This window comes from Cavia porcellus, unplaced genomic scaffold (assembly GCF_034190915.1).
Source record: "Cavia porcellus strain 051 isolate PalLab524CR breed Dunkin Hartley unplaced genomic scaffold, mCavPor4.1 scaffold_38, whole genome shotgun sequence".
Lineage (NCBI taxonomy): Eukaryota > Metazoa > Chordata > Mammalia > Rodentia > Caviidae > Cavia > Cavia porcellus.
In genome coordinates this window covers 10,176,712-10,198,689 of record NW_026947521.1, presented here as the reverse complement: position 1 = coordinate 10,198,689, position 21,978 = coordinate 10,176,712, and the positions used below count along the sequence as shown (strand labels likewise).

The window sequence follows — 21,978 nt, the reverse complement described above, 5'->3', positions numbered from 1 at the left end:
ACAAAGTTGAGTTCAAGCTTGGGCTACAAAGTGCGTTCAAGGCCAGCCTGAACTGCATAGTGAGACCCTATCTCAAAAAGAGCAAAAAAGGGGCCGGAGATTTAGCTTAGTGGTGTAAGCACCTGCCCGGTAAGTGCAAGGTCGTGAGTTCAATCCCCAGTAACCCCTCTCCCCCAAAAAAGATGTGATATGTATACACACCAGTTCCACTATGGTGAGTGTGTTCAACTAAGTATTACAATCACGTACAAATTTTTTAAAAAAGGAGGGGGAATACTCAGCACAGCAAATACCAAGAATACAAATCCTATGGGTCACACTACTGCAAATCTAGGAAAGCTTCCCAACCCTGCCTCCTTTTCAGGGAGGACTGCTTATTCTTGGGCCCAGTCCTTGACAGGCAGCACACTGACCAGAGTGACCAGGTTGGGGATGGGATCAGCTGCCAGGGCCAGGAAGGCAATGGGAGCTCATCTTACTGCAGGGGAACCCTGCCTGTGAACACCTCTATCCCAGACCACTGTGAAGGTGGGATGCCCTTAGGTTACAGGCACTGCAGGAGGAATGCCAACACAAGATGCCAAGAAACTGGTTCTCAGGTATCCGGTGACCTGTACTATACAGAAGGCAGGCTGCTGGAGGGAAGACTGGTTCTTGGCTCTATTCTGTTCCAGTTCCAGAACCATGTGTGGGAGGAGAGAAGGTCCACCTGTGGAGGTCTCAGGAAATGGTGACACATTAGTGTCAGGTTGAGGGACAAGGGAGGTCACGTATCACAGTCATCAGGGTCATTCTAGTGACCACTTCCTTCACTGCCTACCCCCAGCCTCACTTCTCCCGAAGCTGGCTCATAGTCCATTGACATTATTATTCAGGACCTCGGTGTTGGGCAAGTGATCTCTCCATAATGTCCTCTGCTACCCTTCCCAGGGAGACTCCCATCTGGCCACTCACTGTCCCTCCCCAGCACACTCCCTGCAGACACTGTGACACAGGCTGCCCAATTCTCCTGCACCTGACCATCTCCCCATCCCAACTCTCTCACCTGGTCACTCACTGAGGAGTCACTTGGAGTGCCGGAGGCCTCTGAGATGACTCTCCTGGACAGAGATGCATCTGGAGGACACAGAGAAGGGACAGGCAGTTCAGGAACACCCCAGAGCGGGGCATTTTGGCCTGGGAAAGGGATGGGTAAGAGGGCTTTGTTGTTTCTCCTAGACACACTTTCTTCTGGATATCCATAGACAGCTGGCAGTCAGAAGGAAAGTTCCTGACTGCAGAGGGAGGGACTTGGCTGGAAGGGAGAGAGGGTGGCATCTCAGAGCCCTCACCCACGTGTTCCTCTCTCTATCTCCAGGTCACCAGCAGGGAAAGATGGGGACAACCCTAAAGCCATTCCTGCTCAGGGTCTCCATGGTAAGGGCTTCATGTTGCTCTTCCTGATCTACTTTTATTAGCATAATGTAAACCTGGCTTACTTCAGAATAAAATAACTTCTTTCTCTGCTGCCCAGTTACAATATGCAAGGCAGGCTATTTAACTCACTGGGGCTTATTCTCCTAGAAATACAAAGCACACACCTTTTTGAGGTAAGAGGATTGAATCCAGCGCCTTCACATTGAGCTACAAGCCCAGTCCTTTACTTTTGAAATTTTGAGACAGGATTATGCTAAGTTGCTAAGTTGCCCACGCTGGGCTCAAACTTGTGATCCTCATGCCTCAGCTTCCTGGAGAGTTCTTCGATTACAGGCAGGTGCCGCCTCCCCCAGCCAGGTATCTGTAATCTTTTACAGGACCGATGCCTGGGCACTCACCTGTCCCCTGGGGGATGCAAGAGATGAGGTCCTGGAGGCGCACTTTGATCTCATCGAAGCTATCGGTGCGCACGGGGGCCTGCAGGTGCTGGGGCTCCTCCTGGCGCAGGCGGCACAGCGCCTCACGCAGGAAGCCGTGCATGTCCAGCATCTCCTGGTCGGAGGCGTAGCTCTTCATCCTCTGCACCAGCGTGCCCCCAACGCGGATGCGCTGCAGCACAGCATCTAGGCGGCCCAGGCGCCCAGCCATGCCCTCATAGTCGCGCTGGTACCGTGCCTGCACAGCCTCCAGCAGCTCGCGCTCCCGCGCCTGCACGTGCGCCACCACTTGGCGCACTTGAGCACGGATCTGCTCCTCGGTGTCCTCACGTGCGTGGCCCAGCTGGCTGATGGCCGAGCGCACCTGGGTGTGCACCGACTGGAAGGCGCCTTCCTGCTCCTGCAGCGCTCGCGCCATTGCATCCAGCTCCGACTGCCACAGCTGGACCTCCGTGCTGATGTCGCACCTGAGGTCTCCGTGTTCGCGGTCCAGGATCGCACACGAGCAGCACAGAGGCTTGGAGCAGCCTCTGCAGTACAGGCTGAGGACAAACAGGGACAGTCTGAGTCAGGGCTCTCCCGTCTTTTTTTCCCTTTCAACCTTCATTATTAAATTTGTTTTTCAAAGTTGCCATTCTGTCACGATGTTTCCAGGTTCGTGCTGTCCCGGATTCTGTATGGTTGTGATTGTACCCAAACTATGAATAAAACTGAGTGTAAAACCTTACCACAGTAACAATTTCTCCATCTATGTAGCAATGCAGAAGTAAACACAAAGTAACCACCTCTTTGCACCTCTGCGCTCCCGCAACCAAGGCCATCCAAGGCCATCGGTGAGCACAATGGACATTCATCATTGCCCTTAACCTTTGCCAGAGCCCGTTGGGTGAGAAGAATCACTGACTTCCTTTCACGGATGGGAAACTGCGCGCGCGCGCGCACACACACACACACACACACACACACACACACAGACACACATTAAATCAGTAGCCAAATACCAAAACCTGCTAGGATAAGGGGATTCCTGACCCCAGCAGGAGTCAGGCTGAAGAGCAGGAAGCAAGACAGGAGGCGTCACCTGTGTTTCTAGCCTCTCCCATTGCTTCACCACTGCCTGAGCCCTGTCCTGACCAGGCAGCATGGCCTCAGAGCCTCAGGGGAGCGCAGATCCTACTGAGAACTGTGCAAGCAAGGCATGAAGGCCTTTGTATCATCCTGAAACCATCCCTACCTAACCCCAGCATGGAAAAACTGTCTGCTCTAAAACTGGTTCCTGGTACCAAAAAGGCTGGGGACCGCCAATGCAAAGGGCTGATATTTAAAATTCCTTTAAAAAATCAGTTCCAATTGTATCATTTCTGTGTGTCTTCCTCCTCTACTCTCACTGCCATTCAGGATGGTTCTCCAGGTGTGGATTAACTGTGTCTAACAGCTCCATTCTGCTCCAGATGGGTAACAGACGAGCCCTTGTACAGCTGACAGGCATTCATGTAACAACCTGCTGGTGCATTTCTTTTTCCTGGTATTCTTTCTTCCTTTTTTTTTTTTTTTTTTTTTGCCATTGTGGACAATGATTTGGTAACAATCATGTTAGGTAGCCTAATACTTTGCTTTCTATGAAACAGTACAAATCAAAGAGTGCATATTTCTACTTAATATTTTATGTATTTAATATATTTTAATTAAGGATAGTATGTGAGGTAATGGATATATTCTTTAGTCCTTCATAACATATACACAACTATATACAATTACTGTATATATATAAATTTTGTCTATATACTATATATAAATGTGTACAACTTGTAAATTATATATCATATATGGTATTTTTTAAAGCTAGCAGACACTTTCATAGTTTTTCCTATATTCATCCTCCTACCAACCCTGCGAATATGTTACCGTCCAAGGCAAAGGGGACTTGATATAAAGGGATGATCCTAACCTATCTAGGTGGGTCCAATGGGGTCCAAGATGGTTACACAAGAAAGAGGGGTGAGGCAGGTGAAGGAGAGAAGGCGTGATGTGTGATGTGAGCAGAGGCTGCAGGGAGGCTGTGTTGCTGGCTCTGAAGACAGAAGGGATCTGCTACCAAGGCATGTGGGCAACCTCTAGAAGTAGAGAACAAACAGCAAGAACACAGAGCTCACTTCTAAAGGGACATAGCACCCATGGTCCCTAGATTTGATCTCAGGATCCTTTCACCTTCCTGACTTTATCTGTTCAGTCAGCATGGTGATATACACCCAGAATGCCCGCACTCGGGAGGCTGAGGCAGGAGGATTACAGTGGTTTAAGCCCAGCCTGAGCTACATAGTGAGTGTTTGTCTCACACCCCCCTCAAAAAAAGATGTTACCACTGTAGTGTTATATGCCTCTAAATTTGTAGCATTCTTAATTTTGTTTTAGCAGCCACAGAAAACTAATATAAAAGCTTGAGCAGGCAGGCTTGGAGTCCATGATCTTAAATTACAATGCTTTTTCAAATGTTAGGAGAAAAATGACATTAGTTACTTTCCCCACAGATATTGCTATAGTGATTTACTATCATCAGCAATGATCGGAAAATGCCAGCAGGCTTGAAATGAAGAGGTCTTAGCTGAGCCACTGGGGCTGAAATTACTGAGATCACCGTCCTGGAAGTATGACTCATGCCTGCTGACCAACCTGACTTCCAATTCATGGTGCCAGGCCTTGTTCTTCAACCATACCAGTATGCAACCTTCCCAGGCCACCCGAGGGGTGAGGTCCCACAGCTTGACCCTCCTGACCAAACCCAGGAGACCACTGCTAGCCTGCAGAGGTCCTGGAGAGCCATTGCTGATGGGTACAGAACACTGAGTTCCCCTCAGCCTTAGGGAACCTGATCTATGAATAGAGGCTTCTTATCCAGAGATGGTAGCTGGGATAGGCGGCTGCTGTAGCAAAAAAGGACTCAGCAGACAGGCATCTGCCCAGGTGCTTGGCAGGTCTCTAATCTTCTAAAGCCCCCGGTCCTCTGATAAGTCTGAGTTACAAACTAGATGTGTGTGGCCTGTAATCCCAACGCTCTGACTAAAAGAGGAGAATCACAAATCCAAGCCCAATCTAAGCAACTTAGTAAGATTCTGTCTCTAAAATAGTTTTAAAAAATGGCTAGAGAGGCCGGACGTGGTGGCACACTCCTGTAATCCCAGTACTCAGGAGGCTGAGGCAAGAGAATCTTTGCAAATTTGAGACTAGCCTGGGCCTCAAAGTGAGCCCAAGGCCAGCCTGAACAATGTGGCAAGACCCTGTCTCAACAAAACAAAACAAAACAAAAGGCTGGGGATGTACCTGTCAGTGTAAATGTCCCAAGTTTACTCTCTAGTACTGCAAAACAATCTATGATTCCCCAAGAATTAGGAGAAATCACACAATGCATAGACGGCACCGCTGAAAAATTCAAAGGATACCTTTTTTTGCAAAGCCATTCATGACTTACTATTACATAACAAAGACAACACCAGGTGTGGTACATTTTGCTTCAGCTGGACATCAAGTGAGGGTAGGGTGTAGCTCCAATTCGAAACATTTGCCTTTCAAGCTCAAGGCCTCGGGCACAATCCCCTGCACCACAAAATGGATAAGCAAAGTACAAATAAATGAATGATCATAGAGAGAGTGACAAGGAAAATTCTATAGCAATGCAATAGTAATTCCCCCTTTTCTTTCTCCCTCCTTTCACCAATTTAGATCTTGCAAAAGTTTCTGTAACCAATTCTAATCAAAGGAACTGGGGCCTTAGCAGCTGATAGGGTCACTCAAGAATGTCTTTTCTAGCATTATAACCAGGCTTCCTCTTTCTCCCTGACATGTAGAACGCTGGTTACGCCTTTACGGCCCATCACTGAATTTCCTACTTCAGTGATCCCCCAAGCCTCCAGTACTAAGGATCAGTCTAAATACTAAGTACCCAGGGGCACTCGGCCACTGAACTACATCTCCAGTCTTTTCTTCAATTCTTAACTTATGGCAGGTCCTTGCTAAGTTGCCCATACGGGACTTGAAATTGCAATGTTCTTGTCTTGGCCTCAGTGTATCCGTGACACCTTAACAGAAGCCTTATCGCGCTTCCTGGGGCCCTCAGACTCCCCATGCTACAGCTGAGGGTCTACACAACCCCTGCAGATGCCATGTGTGTGGACAGAAGAAAAGATACAGCTTCCTGAGCAGACAAAGTCTGGCCTGAATCTGAGCTCTGCAAGTTCCTATCTGAGCCCTTGAGCAACTTCTCCAAGTCTTCATTCATCCCCCTGTAAAAGAGGAATAACAGTGTTCCCTTTTCTCAGAGACTGCTGCAAGAACAAAGACCACTGGTGGGTGCAAAGTGCTCAACTCAGTGCCAGAGCCAGGAGTTCAAGGCCATCCTGAACTACATAGGATAGGGAGCTCCTGTCTAAAAACAAAACAAACAAACAAAAAAACCCACCAGGGTGCTGGCATTGCTGTGGGATGCAGGGGCAGGTCCTGGCTTGCCTGAGTGGCAGCCTTAAAACTGCTCTCCTTCGCTAAAACTCCACAAGCAACCAAAGGGATCCGGCGGTCATTTACACAGGAGCCCGACGGCATTTAACCACAGTGCTTTCATGCTCTTAGTGGATGCAAGGCAGGAAGCAAGATTCCAGAAGCAGCAGAGAAGATGTGTAATTCCAGAGCCTGGGCTGCTTAAAGACAGAATGCATTATTCCCAGTGGCCTACCCTCCTGCTGATACTGTGGAGACAGGAAAGCTCAGGTCCTGGAGGGAAACATCTCAGCGGTCGGAGAAGAAGAGAGGGAAGAGGGGAGAGAGGAAGCACTATAGTTCTCACTGCTGTCTGCCAAGATGAGGAAGGAAAAGACTGAACCCACCTTGAAAAAAGGTTGGGGCTGTAGCTTAGAGGAAGGGCGCTTGCCTAGCATGTGTGAGGCCTTGGTTTCCACTGCCAGCACCGTGGAAAATAAAACAATTTTAAAGTTTTATTTACACAACGAAAAGAGGGTCACACGCAATCTGTGTTAGTGGAAGGAATTCAAATTTGGGGCAATGACAGCTTACCTAGGAAAATTCATTCTCATCCTCATGTGCTTTAATGAGAGTATTAAATACTGGTGAACTGGAACACAATTCAGATTTACAGGCAGTAGAGGTTGCAAGAAATAGAACAAAGTTTATCACAGTGATAACTTGTCCTGGTGGTAGATACCTGCAATCCCAGTACCATGAGAGGCTGAGGCAGAAGGATCACAAGTTCAAGCCTAACCTGGGTACCTCCGCAAACCTCTGTCTAAAAATAAAAAGGGTGAGGGATGTAGCTCAGAGCAAATGCTTTAGGTTCAGTTCCAGTACTGGGGAAGAAAAATACAGTGATTATTGAGCTATTTTTACATAAATCTGATTTATTTCTTAACAAATTAATAGGAAAGCAGATGGAAATATCTAAAATAGGCAGTTCATTAAAGCCATGAATAAGAAAAGAGATCTGATAATTAAAATAAATAAGACTATTGAAGTGGTGCACGGTGAAAATAGGCAGGTCTCTTATTTAATTTAGGAGCACCTATCTTGAAAAACCTTCCCCCCTCCACCAGTTCTGGCAGAACACATGCAGACTGTAGGTTTCTGCCACAGCAGGGATTTGTTACAAAATTCAACAATTAAAGTTAACCATTAAATGTTAGGTAGGACCTAGTGACAGGAGCTCCTATGTAACACAAACAACTCTGGTACTCTCAAGTATTTTTACCAAACGATTTGAATGTATAATGGTAGTTCAGATCCTGGTCACCAAGTTCCCCTCCAACTGTAGCAGCACTGTTAGAATACTTATCTGAAATATTTACAACAGATTCACTAAAAATTGTAACACTGACGATGATCAACCAAGAGAAGGAAAACAAGAATAAGATACAATTTCAGCAAAACAGAAGTTTTAGATTGAAGGAGCAGAGGGGCTCAAATAGTTTGCTCCAACCTGCTCCACACTGAGGCAGCTGAGTTAACTCAAAATTTCAAGAATGGCAAACAAGTTGGGTGCTGTGTGCATGCCTGTCATCTCAGCACTTGGATGCTGAGGCAGGGGAATCGCCAGCCTGGGCTACATTGTAAGTTCCAGGCTAGAACCCATCTACTGAATAGAGTGGCCTCAGCATAAGGCCAGCCACAAGAAATACAGAGAAGCCCTTTCTGGTGACACAGTGTGAGTGTGGAACTGGGGCAGATTGGAGACCAGCTCAATCTAGGTCCATCTTTTTTTTTTCATTGAAATTCATAGAAACTAGCAAAGCTCTTCAAAGCTTCCTTAGGTCCCCATTAAATACAAGTCCCTCCCCCCAACAAGTAAAACAGAAACATTCAGGGGAAGAGAGAAAGTAAAAGGGAGGGGTGTCAAGGGACTGACAATAACCAATCTGTGTTATCTGAAGGCACCAAACAAACACCACTCTTCTACCCTACTAATGTATACTAAGTAACTGAAAATTAGAAAGTCTGCACTTGATCTGAACAGCATCTTGGGGGCTAGGAACCCCTTGCAAGGCCAGCCCTGCCACAGAACAAACCTCTGTAGCTTTGGCTTCGAAGACACCAGCTTTTGTTCACTTGGCAACAGTTGTCTCAAGGCCAGTCTCGTGAGTGGCTTTCTGATGGCTGGAAGCGCAGATGGGCGGGATGGGGGTAGGGTAATTCAGTGTTACCAGTCAGAAATCAACGACAAAAGCCTGCACCTGTGGGGTCTCTCTGGTCTTCTACTAAAGGGTCCAGGCCTCCATCCCCCCCACCTACTCAACCTCCACAAAATGGGAAGGGGATCAGCCTGACCTTGATCTTGGCTCAGGTTACCTGACATGCTTCCCTATTTTCTTCAAAAGCTCCCAGGGGATGGAGGAGGGGAGTCCCTTTGATCACATGTTACTCTACCAAACTGACCTCTGTTTCTTCCATGCAAAGCAGCTATTGCTCCTGGCTCGAAAACTAAGTCCTCTGGGTGAATTCATAGAAACACTGGGAAAAGGGTGGTTTACTGTTGTCCTGTCCTGCTGCCCCCACTCCTTGCAGCACCCTTTCTTCTGCCATGGGGTTTTCCTCGAGAGCCAGGATGAAATCCCAATCCTATCTCTGATCCCCAGTGAGACACATTTGACAGAGAATGGCATGGGGCAGGGGATGCAGGCAGGGCCAGGACTTGGAGTGCAGCAAGGTTACTCTGGGTGAGGGTCTTCTTCAAACTGCACCCCTGGCAACTGGCCCGCCTCCCGCAGCAAGGCCCAGCCCTAAGCCCCTCCCTGGCATTTCAGCAGTGTCATCACCACTCAATCCTGACTTCTGCCCTGGGCAGGGCTTTGAGCCACCCTTGCTAATCACTACAGCCTTTGGTCTTGGGAACTTTTCTCATGGCCTCATCATACTTCTTAAAGTCATTTACTTTATAAGCAGAGATTTTGGGGCGGGGTAATCAGAAATCAAACTCAGGGCCTTGCACTTACCAGGCAGGTGCTTATGCCATTGGGCTAAATCCCCATCACACTTCTTAAACGTCACTAACAACCCATCTGTCAAAGCTTTTCCTGCCTACAGGCTTTGATGGCCCTGGATTAACCCCACACACAACCCAAAGGACCCAGCTCACACCCAGACAGGTAGGGACCTCAAGTGTCACCTACAGTCTGGACTCAGATATCACTCTTGGGAACAGGCCTCCATAGTGCTCCCTGAGGCACCTTCCACTGTGCTCCATCTCTGCCTTTCTGTCAGTGTCACCCCTGCTTGGACCACAGCCACTGACCTTTGCCCTGGTCCAGATTCGTTTCTGGACACATTAAATGCACAGCAGTGAAGCCTATCCAAAGCTCTGTGGAATGGGGTAAAATTCAAACAAAAATGCAGCCAAAGAAACAAACCCTATCTCCCTGATAGACGTTCTGGAAATTGCAAGATGGAGTCTCCACTCCTCCTAAGAAGTCTGACCTCAGTCCCCCTCAATGTGCCTATCCTACGGTTCTGAGGAACAGCTGACTCTGCCTTGCACCTGCAGCCCCCCTCTTGACGGGTTTTTCTTTCCTTATGTCCCTCCTGTGGGACGGTGACTCCCCATCACTCCAGGCCGGACAGATGGCTTCGTAGCCTGCTCTGGAACAGCCGCTGAAGCACATGCAGGATACTGAGGGACACTGGTTAGGAACAGTGATGGAAACGTGTGCACAGCAGATAGCAAGTGTCACACGGTCACCGTGACCTCATGGGGGCTGGGACCCCAGTAGCTGGCAAAGAATTTTATACCACGTGGTATCCATGGCATGAATATGGGCTTACAAGAATGACTCAGATATATTGGCTAAGTGCCAACACCTGGAGAGCACACACACACAGTTCCCAGCCCAGGGTTTAAAGCCACCTTTTGAGTAGTTTCTTAGCATGGCTCTACATCAACTCAGCCACAAAGGGCAGGGTGGTTGATGACTGACCTCTGACCAAATCAAGGAAGTTACGGGTTATTTATGGCACTGAGTGTTTGCGAAGATACGTGTTTTTCCAGTAGCCATCTGCAAATTGTGAAGCAGCATGAACAGCTGTCGACATGAGATTGTTAAGGAAATCAGGGTGAAGCTATCTGCTGTGTCCAGAGGACATGAATCCTGGCTGGATTGGCCCTGTCTCTTGTCCCTGTGGCCAGGAGCCAAAACATGTGAACTCCAAAATGTCACTGACAGACCAGGCATGGCAGTACATACCTATAATTCCAGCACTTGGGAGGCTGAGGCAAGAGGATCATTTCGAGTGCAAGGCTAGTCCAAGGCTAATCTGAGCTGCATAGCAAGACCGTGTCTCAAAAAAAAAAAACCAATCAAAATATGTTACCTGTGCATTTGACTGTTTTGAGTTGCAGGTGAACAAGAATCAGTAAATGCAGAGAGGAAAAAAGTTTGCCCAGGACTTCCCCCATCTGACCAAAAGCAGAAGGTCCAGAGAAATGAGGACAGCCAGAAATCTCTCCAGGCAAGGGTTTTGGCCACAGAGAAGGCAAAAAAAGTCCATGCCAATTTGGGCCTGCACTAAAGTCCTTACTTAACAGCTTCCTCCTAGTCTACTGCTTTTGAAAGCCTAAAATCCCAAAAACTTTTCTTTTGTCAAGAGGCTGCAGATGTAGAAGTCCGAACACCCTCCCTTATCCCCGTGTAAACATAATGCACATGCTACAAAACTGTCTTGCTAGTCTACAAGTCGGGGCCCAGCAGGAGGCCCTAAATGGGTAGAGAAAAGACTTTTTCTTCTCCTTAACACTGGGGAAGCCAGGCATGGTCATCCGTCCTGTAATCCCAGGACCCTCTGAGAGGCTGAGGCAGAATGATTCCAAGTTCCAGCCCAGCCCGGACAGGTTAGTGATTTAGTGAGACCCTGTCTCAAAAGAAAAAAACAAAAAAAAAAAGGACTGTAGACATGGCTCAGTGTGAAAGCCCTCGGTTCAACCCCAGCACTTAAAAAAAAAAAAAAGAAAGAAAAAAGCAAACCCCTTCTGCACTCGCCAAGTGTGTTCCAGGGGAGATTTAAGAACATAATACGTTGAGTGATGAGAACAGCCCAAAAAGGAAAATTAAGAACATGAAGCTCTTTTGGCCACTAAAAAACAAAAACAAAACAAAACAAACAAAAAATATGGTTGCTGGGAGAGTAAAAACAATTCAACCTAGAAAATAAAAGGTACAAAGGAAACTGGGCATGGTGGCACACATCTGTAATCCCAGCACTTGGGAGGCTGAGGCAGGAGGTTTGCCATGAATTCAAGCCCAGCCTGAGCTACATAGGGTGTTCAAGGCCAGCCTGAATTGCACAGTGAGACCACCCCCACAAAAAAGGTACAAAGGAATCTGCTGAAAAAATATTAGTGAATCAGAAAATCAATTCAAGGAACTCTTTGAAAATCTGAAGAAAAAAAGCAAAGCAACATGATGTTTTTTTGTCTTTTTCATTTTTTATCGGTACCAAGGATCGAACTCACGACTGCCTGCTTGCGCAGGCAGGCGCTTATGCCACTGAGCTAAATCCCCAGCCCCACAAAGCAACATGATTAATGGGGAAAAAAATAGGTCTTCATATCAACACAGGCCTAGAAGATACAGTAACTGAAAAGAGAAAAGACAGATCCCCCACATGGCGTGGCTTTCTCTGTCATTTCCAGGGAGAAAACAACTGTGTATCCTTAATCAACAAAAACAATACACACAAAGGAAAAACAGGATTTCACACTCAAAACTCCAGAGGCTAGAAATTTATAAAGCAGCCTTTGTATTTTTGTGATGAAATGACTGACAGTGATCCCCGCCCTAATTGCATAGCTAGCTAAACCGTCCATTAATGAGACAACATGCAAATAAGACCCTGGGGTCTCTAAAAGTCAACTGAGAAATCAAATACTTAATGTGCTATTGCCACCAAATGGAAAATACATCAAATAATCCAAGAAAGGCGGGAGAATGAGCTGCAGAAATGTTTTTGTTCATTGCCTGCTTTTGTCTTGTGATCCTAGAGGTGGAATCCAGGACACTCCACCACTGAAGTACATCCGTGAAGCCCCTCTGAGTCTCAAAGTAAGAGCAAAAAGAAAGAGTCTAAAGTTATGGCTAAGAAGTTATAACTTGGCTAGGAAGCCTACTAATTATTAAGAAAGGAGGTTTAGTCTAGAAAATAAACAGTTCACAAAATAAAAAGGAATAAATGATTTTTTTTAAAGGAGGTTTTGGGGCTGGGGATTCAGCTCAGTGGCACAAGTGCCTGCCAATTCCTGGTACCAAGAGAAAAAGATTGAAAATTAAAAAAAACGGTTTAAAATAGAAAAGGTTTAAAATTTTGGTAATAACTTGGAACTACATGCTCTCATTACTTGAGCTAAATCATGAAATGGTAAAGGAAAGAAGGCAGAAGACAAAAGTACAACAAGTTTTATCTGGAAGGAAAGCTATATTCTGTTCTTTACGGTGATAGAGGGAATGCGTATTCATGTGTGTGTATACGTGTGTGTACATGTGAACCTACTTACATATATACTCATGTTGATATCGATATATACATTTATACATAAACATTACAGACTTTATCCTCTGTATTGAAGGGTTTCGCAAACCACAGTTTCAATCAACCAGATTGAAAATATTTTTAAAAATCTATATTGAAGAAGGACAGACTCATCTCTATTCTACTCATCTCTACACAACTCCGTATAACAACTGCTCACATAGCATTCACATTGGATTATGCACTGTGAGTCACTGAGGGCTTAAAGTATATGATAGGCTGGCTTGTATCTGCCTGATTGAGGGGGTCCTGGAACCAATCATCCCCAAATACTAAGAGACAAATGTGTTATTATTGTTATTATTATTATTATTGTACCAGAGATCGAACTCAGGACCTCACACTTGCTAGGCAGGCACCATGCCACTGAGCCATATTCCCAGCCAAATGTATCATTATTCTATACAACTACATTGGGTAGGAATGTTATAGACAGAGAGGGCTAGATCCTCTAGAAAGTCAAGACAAAAGGTGGAAAAAAGGCATATAACTATAGATGGTGACACATGAAGTTGGAGGTCAGGACTCAAGATAACCATAAAAGGATCCATTCCACATATTCCCCAAGGGGTGAGATAAGTGACAACACCTGGTCTAATAAACTCTAGCTAAGGGTCAGTCACCTCACTGGGCAAGCAAGACCCTTGATCCATCACCTACATGAGAAGCTTTTTGTTCTTCCAATGCCCACTCCCTATGTGACTTGCTTCTCCATTGGCTCAATATTACCTAAGCTGTCATACTTATAATCTTATTGGTTGATCATAGCGGTAACCCACATTGCACCCATGTGGTTGTGCTCTCTAAAACTTCCCCTGAAAAGTGGGGTCCTGGGTATCCCCTCCTGTCCCTCTCAGTCCGAAGCTTTCTATCCTTCATTAAGGATTTTCTACTCTTAACCTCCATTGTTCTTACAATTCATTCTTTGATTTTAGAGAACAGGAACTTGGTGTGTTAGAAATGTAACAGGTTGAGAGTTACGGTCCCCTTATATCATATTTGGAGGTCTGATACCTGTGTCAATATTATGTCAAAAGAAAAGTTTACAAGTTCATTAATAGAGATCAGCATAGAGTATATAAACCTATCAAAGAAAGCACATGTATTTCACCCAAATTTGACTGTTTATGAGTATTGTTAATAGTGTAATTTAAATGTCCTACATGGAACCTACCTATGAATTTAATAATATATCATGAACAAACAAGGTTTTTCCTTCTGACAATTAAAAAAGTTCTGCACAAAGAAACATTTTGATTTAGTTCATCATACTAAAAGGTGAAATTTCAAGATACCTTCATACAATGCCAAAGCACACCTATACCTGAGGGGAACAAAAATCAACTTTCTAAGCCAAAAATAAATATGGCGAACAAGAAAACATAAACTTTTTCATTAAAGACAGGAACAAAATAAAGTTCCCTTCTCTAAACACTGCTATACAATATTGTTCAGGTGGTTCAGTGAACAATGAAACAAAGTGATGAGTGATATTGAACCAGGTGTGGTTGCTCATGCCTGTAATCTGAGCACTTGGAGAGGCTGAGGCAGGAGGATTGCAAGTTTGAGCTCAGCCTGGGCAATTTAGCAACTTAGCAAGATGATACCTCAAAATCAAAAAAAAAAAAAAAAAAAAAAAAAAAATCAATAGGACCGGAAATGTAGCTCAGTGTGAGGATTCTGGGTTCAATCTGCAGTACCAACAAAAACAAAAAATGGAAACAAAACAAGACTTATATTTTAAATACCAAATCACATACTAAATGAAATAACAAAAGTCAATACTGTGAAAGATATTTGCACTATAGAAGCTCTTACAGACGAAGAGACCCATTCCCCAAAGTGAGGAATCCCAACCAAGGGTTCAAAGAAGCACTTCTCACAGGGAAAAACACTAACAATAGCCAATAAACAACAATAAGCAGACTAAGAAGCCACTCATCTTTAACAACAGAGAAATGTAAATAAACCAATAGTCTAAGCAGTTGAGGATTCTGAAAAATCATTCTGGTTGTGGAGAAGGAAGCTTAAGAGGTAAGCACACTGTTGATTTCTTTTGCAAAAACTTTTTAATAAGATGAGATTCCTGCTGTTGATTCTGTGAAGTATTTCCCAGGAAGTTTGGTTTTTGTTTATGAGGTGTCTGCCTACCCCTGTGTCTTCAAGATTTCTATCTACTTTCTCTTCCAGTAGACTTAGTGTTTCTGTTTTATATTTAGATCTTTGATCTATTTTGACTTTAGTGCATGGTGATAGACATGGGTCTAGTTTTAGTCTTTGCATGTGCAGAGTCAGTTTTCCCAGCACCATTTATTAAAGAGACTATCTTTCTTCCAGTGAATGTGTTTGGCCCCTTTGTCAAAGATAAGGTGGGGCCAGGGGTATAGCTCAGTGCCATGGTGCCTGCCTGGCAAGTCAAGGTCCTGAGTTTGATTCTCAATTAAAAAAAAAAAAAAGCTAAGGTGACTAAATGTTTATAGTTGTGTCTACTTCTTCTAATCTTTTCCATTGGCCCTCAGGCCTGTTTTTTTGTTTTGTCTTGTTTTGCCAGTACCATGCCAGTTTTATCATGGTAGCTTTGTAATATAATTTCAAGTCAGGGATTGCGATACCTCCTGCCTTGTCTTTGTTGCCCAGGATTGCCTTTGCTATTCTAGAGCTCTTCTGTTGCCAACTGTACCTCAGACAAAGGACTTCTATCTAGAACAATGAAGATTTGAAAAAACTCAAGACTCCCCCAGATTCAAAGACCCAATCCAAAAATGGGCATCAGAGATGAATACACATTTCTCAAATGAAGAAATACAAATGGCAAATTAAATATATGAAAAAATGTTCAACATCATTGGTCATTTGAGAAACACAAACTAAACCAATATTGAGATTCCATCTTACCCAGAAAGAATGGCCATCATCAAAAAATCAACCAGTAACAATGCTGGTGGAGTTATGGGGGAAAAGGAGCCTTTCTCCATTGTTGGTGAGAGTATAGGCTGATATAACCATTGTGGAGAGTCCTCAAAAAAACTAGGATTAGAGGTCCCATTCCACCCAGCTATTCCCCTTCTGGGTATTTTCCCAGGTGAATTAAAAACATCATACCACAGTGACACATGTGCACCCATGTGTATAGCAGTACAATTTGTAGTAGCTAAGTCTTGGAAACAACCCAAAAGCCCATCAACAGAGGAATAGGTTAAAGACACATTCTTCTATAATGGAGTACTACTCAGCTGTAAAGAAGGATACACTTGAGGCTTTTATAGATAAATGGATGAAACTAGAATCCATACTCATAAGTGAAATAAATCAGACCCACATGTGTCAACATCATATTGTCTCCCTAGTGCAAGAAACTGAAAAAGTAAATAAGATCCAAAATCTACAATATATATTGGGAAGAAAGAAACAGCACAAAAGTAAAGAAAAACTGAGATGAGTGAAAAGATAACAGAAGAAAGCAAATATATATATATATATATATATATAATAGCTAAGCTAATTATACTACCAATATCTCTTATTAGTTCATTGGAAAAAAATGATTTGTGCTTATATTGTTTGATCAATTATACATGCTTATATCTTGGGATCTTCTTTTTGAAATCCTGTATCTTTTCAATCCCTGGTACTGATAAAAACGAAAAAGAAAAAAAAAAAAAAAGAAAGAAAGAAATCCTGTATCTTTGTTTTTACTGTTTTTTTCTCTTTTAAAATAAAAACAACAAAAAAAGAGGTAAGCATAGAAAGTTGAGAGTCAAACAGGCCAAGAACTCTTAATTTCAAGGAAGCGCTGAGAAGCCTCTGGAGAGGGTTAACTATTTCCCAGTGGTGGGAAGTTCACTCATGTGCTCTCTCTTCCTGGTTAAAAGGGAAGCAAGACCTTCGGAGGCCATCCATTCTCTCTGTGTCATGTTTCTGAAAAGAAATACTCCGAGTAACGATGGCTGCTGAGGAGGGAGAGGGGAGGGGAGGGAATCAGACGGCAGTGGACAGGAGACCTCGCTCTTTGTGTGAACTTTGTGAACTATAAAATGCATTCTCTATTTAAAAAATGGAATTAAAACCTGTTTAATAAAAATAAGTCAGCTTGATTTTTCCTTTTTTCTTGTCACATAGATATTCCCAGAAGTCATTTAGACTTTTCAGACAGAAACTATCTAGCTCCATCTAATCCTAGAATCCAGCCTTAGAAAGGGATCCTTAGAATCCAGTCTGACTGGGGCTGCGGATTTAGCTCAGCGGCATAAGCGCCTGCCTTGCAAGTGTGTAGTCGTGAGTTCGATCCCTGGTACCGATGAAAAAGAAAAAGAAAAAAAAGTGAAAACAACAACAAAAAAGAATCTAGTCTGACTGAAAAGTCCCTATTGGCGTTTACAGAAAATTAAACAATTAAGACTTTCCTAAAGGTGTTTGGTGACATGTGTCAAAATGTACAATGTCTGTTTTTGAGACAAGATCTCATTATTTGGTTCAGGCTGGCCTTGAGCTCACCATATTGCTGGCTTCAAACTGCCAGCCATCCTCCTGCCTCAGCCTCCTGAGCGCTGGGATAGCATACATGCACCACTATGCGCTGCTCAGAATGTACAATTTTTATACCCATCTACCTCACAATGGTACCACTAAAAATTGTGCCCTAAAGAAATTATTGGGCAAGGCTGTTTCTGCAGAATTACATACTACAGGTGGCATTGGAGATTCCAACTGGAATCCACTCGCACCGGAGACAGCCCTCTTCGATTGAGGTCCCTAATATGCAAGCTGTAGGTCCGTGGATGCTAGGCCACATGTAGCACCTCAGAGGCCAGCGCCTCTCTGCGTCTCTGCTCTCCCCATCTGTCCCTGTCTCGGGATTGCGCACTCCACCCTGGGGACCCACTGACCTTGTCTGTGTGGGAGTGCGGTGGTTGGGGTTGGAGCAGAAGATGTTGTTGGACTTGCGCGTGCCGTCCAGGAACTCGTGTGCCGAGTGCTGGCGGAGCTCGGCCAGCGGCCGTGCCTCATGCTTAAGGAACCACTGGTGTGCCTCGAAGCACTTGGCACACAACAGCTGCTCGCACTCGAAGCACCAGAAGTCGGCCAGCTCCCTGCAGCGCGTGCAGGCGGCCTGCGCGTCCATGATCTGCTGGTACAGCGTCAGGCGCCGCTGCAGGCTCTCGAAGAACACGTTGTCCAGGACAGGCACGGAGCCTGCCGGCTGGGGCTCCTGGCAGATCGGACACTGCAGACCTGGGCCCTCTACACATGCAGAGCACAGCGAGTGCAGGCAAGGGAGCAGCTTGGGGCACTTGGCTTGGGTCTGGCAGTTCTGGCAGTTCAGGAACTGGAACTCCTCCTCTTCGGCTTCCTGAGGGTTCAGAGAGGGGGAGGTAAGGCCCAGAGAAGTTCCAGCAGTCTCTGCCCTTGGCACTGCCCGTTAGCCAGGGCTGGAGTGGAACCTGACACCCGGGCATAGGCAGATATGCAAAATCCTGGCTCAACAATCATCTGCTCAGGACGTCCCACCTCCACTGCTCAGTTAGTTCAGCATCTACTTCCTTAGTATCAATCTCAGACCAGCACCTTGAGAGATAAGAGTGTACAGGATACACACCTGCTGTCAAGGAGCTGGGTGTGAAAATAGATCAGTAACTACCAACTTCATGTACAATGCTGAACAGTCAAGGAGGAGCTCAAAAGGTTGAACAGAGAGCTAGCACATGACTCAGAGACTCCTTGCAGATAAAATAGCCAAGAGCACTGAAAACCCCAGATACTTCTATTGGGATTTTCTAATGCTGATGTGGCAGCATTAGCTGTAATACCCCGCAGAACTGCAAACAAAGACACAGACATTTGTAGTCTAATGTACCCTCCTGCAGGTAGCAGCACTAATCACCACAGCCAAAAAGAACCAACTAGTGTGTCCCCAGCAGAGGAGGAGGTAGCCAGATTTTGGTCTCCACAGAGAGTGGGTCATTATTCAGCCTTCGAAAGGGTAGAAATTTTGATACATGCAACTAGACTTCAAGACTGCATGCTAAGTGGACTAAATCATAAATAATAACCATAGGATGATGTTATAACTAAGGCCCCCTAACTATCGTAAGGTGGGTTCTGTTCTGTATAAGCACCACCTGCTGCTTTCCCTCCCTTTCCCCCTTCACATCTAACTAGGTTAAGTTTTAACTTCCCGAAAGGCCATAAAACAAAGGCCTGAGGTAATAGCTCCCGACAACCCCCTTCCCTACCTGGTAGCCCATCCAAATTGTGTTAATTGCATTAGATTGTACTATTCTTCACAAAAATAGCTTCGTTTGTATCATAGCAATACCTGTGTGTTCCTTTTCCCTTTGGGTAAAGGATTGATATGTTAATCAATGCTCTCCTCTGTAAAGAATTGTAAAATCTTACCTAATTGATATGTTAACCATTGTTGCCCTCCACAAAATAACAGTTGTGGTGCTAAAGTAAGGTAACTAAGGTTGTTAATTGTTGTTAGACTTCCATATTCTTTGCTAAGAAAAACAAGATTTCTTCTTATCTAAACTTGCTTGTACGCAGGGAGACTTGCTTGTTAGCACAACCCTTACCTGATCTTGCACCACACCCCCAGCCCCCTCCTTACATTGTGTGACCAGCAGCTGTTTCTGGATTTACTTTTAGCTGTCAGGTGCTCAGTCTCCAAATTGGTTCCTGGAGGCTGTGTCACCAGGCCTGGAAATAAAGCCTTTTTGCTTCCCAAATTTTAATTTCTTGCTTCCTTGGATTTTATACCAGGGTCCGAGTTATCACAGATGCCATTTATATGAAATAACCAGGTTCACACACAGAAAAAGAAAATAAAAGATGATCAGGAAATGAGGTGCTAAAGGGGCAACATTTTCAGGGTGTTGAAAAAAGTACTGGAAATAGATGCTGTCACGTTTACACACAAATGTGACTGGACTTAATGCCACTGAATTGCACACTTAGACACGGTTAGCATAGTAACAGTCGTCGGTTTGTGTGCTTCACCGTCATACAGGAGGAAGTCCCCAAAATGTGCTCACTACAGTGCCTGGTGACTGCCACTGCTGTTAATGCTAATTAGCATTTAATAGTAATATTATTCTCAGTGCTAATAATCAAAAATATAGCCACACCGTGTGACTCGTGCCTTTACAAAAGGGAGCAAAAACAAAACAAAGAGGAGCTAAGTGTCTCCTACTGGGATGGGAAGGGGGTGCCTGAGGCTAAGGCAGGTTTTCCACGAGGGCTACCTAACAAGCCCTATGGGGTGCACAGTGGCCCGAAGGGGTTTCAATAGAAGGCCTGGCAGAAGCCAGGAAGTTGTGTGGAGGCCTTTGTCCAAGTACATCTCCGGTCCGGTTCACAGGTCTCCATTTCCGGTTTGGGAACTTGGGAGTTCTGGTTTGGTCATGCTTGAGCTCTGCCCCTTGCTCCAGGCTGTGGGGTGGGATGCCACATTCATTCCCTCTAAAATGTGGGCCCGTGGGGGGGGGGGCTGGGGTTAGAAGGCAAGTTGGGGGGGGCTGTTCCATCTGCCCAAAGGACTGTGTGTGGCCAGTTATGGACCCCGTCTGCTATGTCCTACTGGCTCTGCCACTCTTCTAGCCAGGAGGGTCAGGATCCCGTGTGTGTGGCCTTCTTGCTGAGTGTCACTTTAAGGTGCTTCGCCACATTCTCCACGATGTGTGCCTCTACCCAACTCTCCCGCCACAGCACACCAATCACACCTAACCCCCTGTCCCCAGACCCATTAGTACCTCTGCTGGACTGTGGCTGGGGCTGGCCTGATGCCTTTCAGAGAGGGCCTCCGGGGACGGCATGGTGGGTGGGCTGGGTGGGCCAGGGTCCTGCTGGAGGCCTGGAGATCCGGTTACTGCGGGTTCCTGCTGCATGGAGCCCAGCGCAGGTTCCCGCTGCACGGAAGTCAGCGCAGTTTCCAGCTGCACCGAGATCAGCTCAGTTTCGATTCTCTGCTTAGATTCGCAGGGTGGGAGGAAGAGTAGGAACTAGCAGGGCGGAGCTGTCCAGAAGGGAGGTGCCTGCTCAGGGCCCGCCTCCTGAGAGGAAGTGAAACGGCAGGGCAGGCCTGGAGGTAGAAACGGTGGGTTTACAGAGGATGTCACATCGTGGAAAGAAGAGCTGAGCTGCCTTTGTAGAAGAAGCCCCAAACAGCTTGAGTCCACCCTAGCTGGGGCCAGACACAGAGACAAACCACACACAGCTTTCAAGGAACCTGATCTAGTGGAAGAGCTGATCCCCAAAGGGAGATTTTCATGCAGTTTTGGGAATGGCTGCAAACGAGACCCCTCAGCTGGGATTTGTGGGAGCAGTAAGAATGCACCAGAGATTCTGCGGTGGGAGTCACTTAGAAAGGAGAGACCGGCATGTACAAAAGGAGTTTGCAATGGGACAGCCTGTTTGGGGAGGGTTTAGGCTATTTTCAGACTGAAGAGGTGACTCACAAATATTCCAAGGTAGGATTGTGCTAAGGAGTTTGGACCCATTATGGAGGTGACAGAGTTAGTAAGGGGTTTGGAGATGGGGAACCACAGGATCAGCTCTGCATGTTTGGACAGTGACTCTGACAGCCTAGGGACAGGGGACCTAGCCTAGTAGGTTGGATGTAGGATGCAAAAGAACCTGAGGCAGACACTGGGAGGACAGTCACTTGAGACGAGGGCACAGGATGATAGGTTGAGTGGGAGTCAGGAAGGGAGGCGAACAGGCAGGGTGGGGGCAGGGAGGGGGAGCAGGACAGCAGTGCGAAGAGGGTAAAAACACAGCAAGTTAGGACTTGGTTCCTGAAATACAGGCTAAACCCCACCTATAGACAGCCTTATCGGGTGAGAATCCCTGGCTTCAAACTTCAAACCATCACTACTGCTGTGCTGGTTTATGTGCCCATTCTGTGTTCTGTTCCAAGGAGGACAAACTGAAAAAGGGTGGTGACAGATCCTTGCACATGAGGCTGGAATGAGATCCAACATCCAGGGACCTGAGAGGTCTGGGGAGCATGCCATCCTGCCGACCTGGCCAGCACCTCCTGACAGGAAATCAATCC

The 21,978-nt window shown here is 45.7% G+C and overlaps 1 protein-coding gene across 13 annotated transcripts in view; it reads right to left on the bottom strand.

Annotated features, from left to right (window-relative positions):
- Pml (PML nuclear body scaffold) overlaps nucleotides 1-20,922 on the bottom strand; it is a 35,812-nt gene extending 14,890 nt beyond the window's left edge. For 6 of the 13 annotated variants that reach the window (XM_013141668.3, XM_023560656.2, XM_063243527.1 and 3 more), the window contains exons 1-4: nucleotides 20,675-20,922; nucleotides 17,810-18,273; nucleotides 1,815-2,395; nucleotides 1,046-1,116 (exon numbers count right to left, since the gene is read on the bottom strand). In XM_013141668.3, coding sequence (XP_012997122.2) covers nucleotides 1,046-1,116; nucleotides 1,815-2,395; nucleotides 17,810-18,273; nucleotides 20,675-20,809 — 1,251 coding nt within the window. In that variant the 5' untranslated portion in view covers nucleotides 20,810-20,922. The remainder of the gene's footprint in view (nucleotides 1-1,045; nucleotides 1,117-1,814; nucleotides 2,396-17,809; nucleotides 18,274-20,674) is intronic. The other 7 variants (XM_005000082.4, XM_063243526.1, XM_013141657.3 and 4 more) reach the window with 3 other exon arrangements.
- Between the last annotated feature and the right edge of the window lie 1,056 nt (nucleotides 20,923-21,978).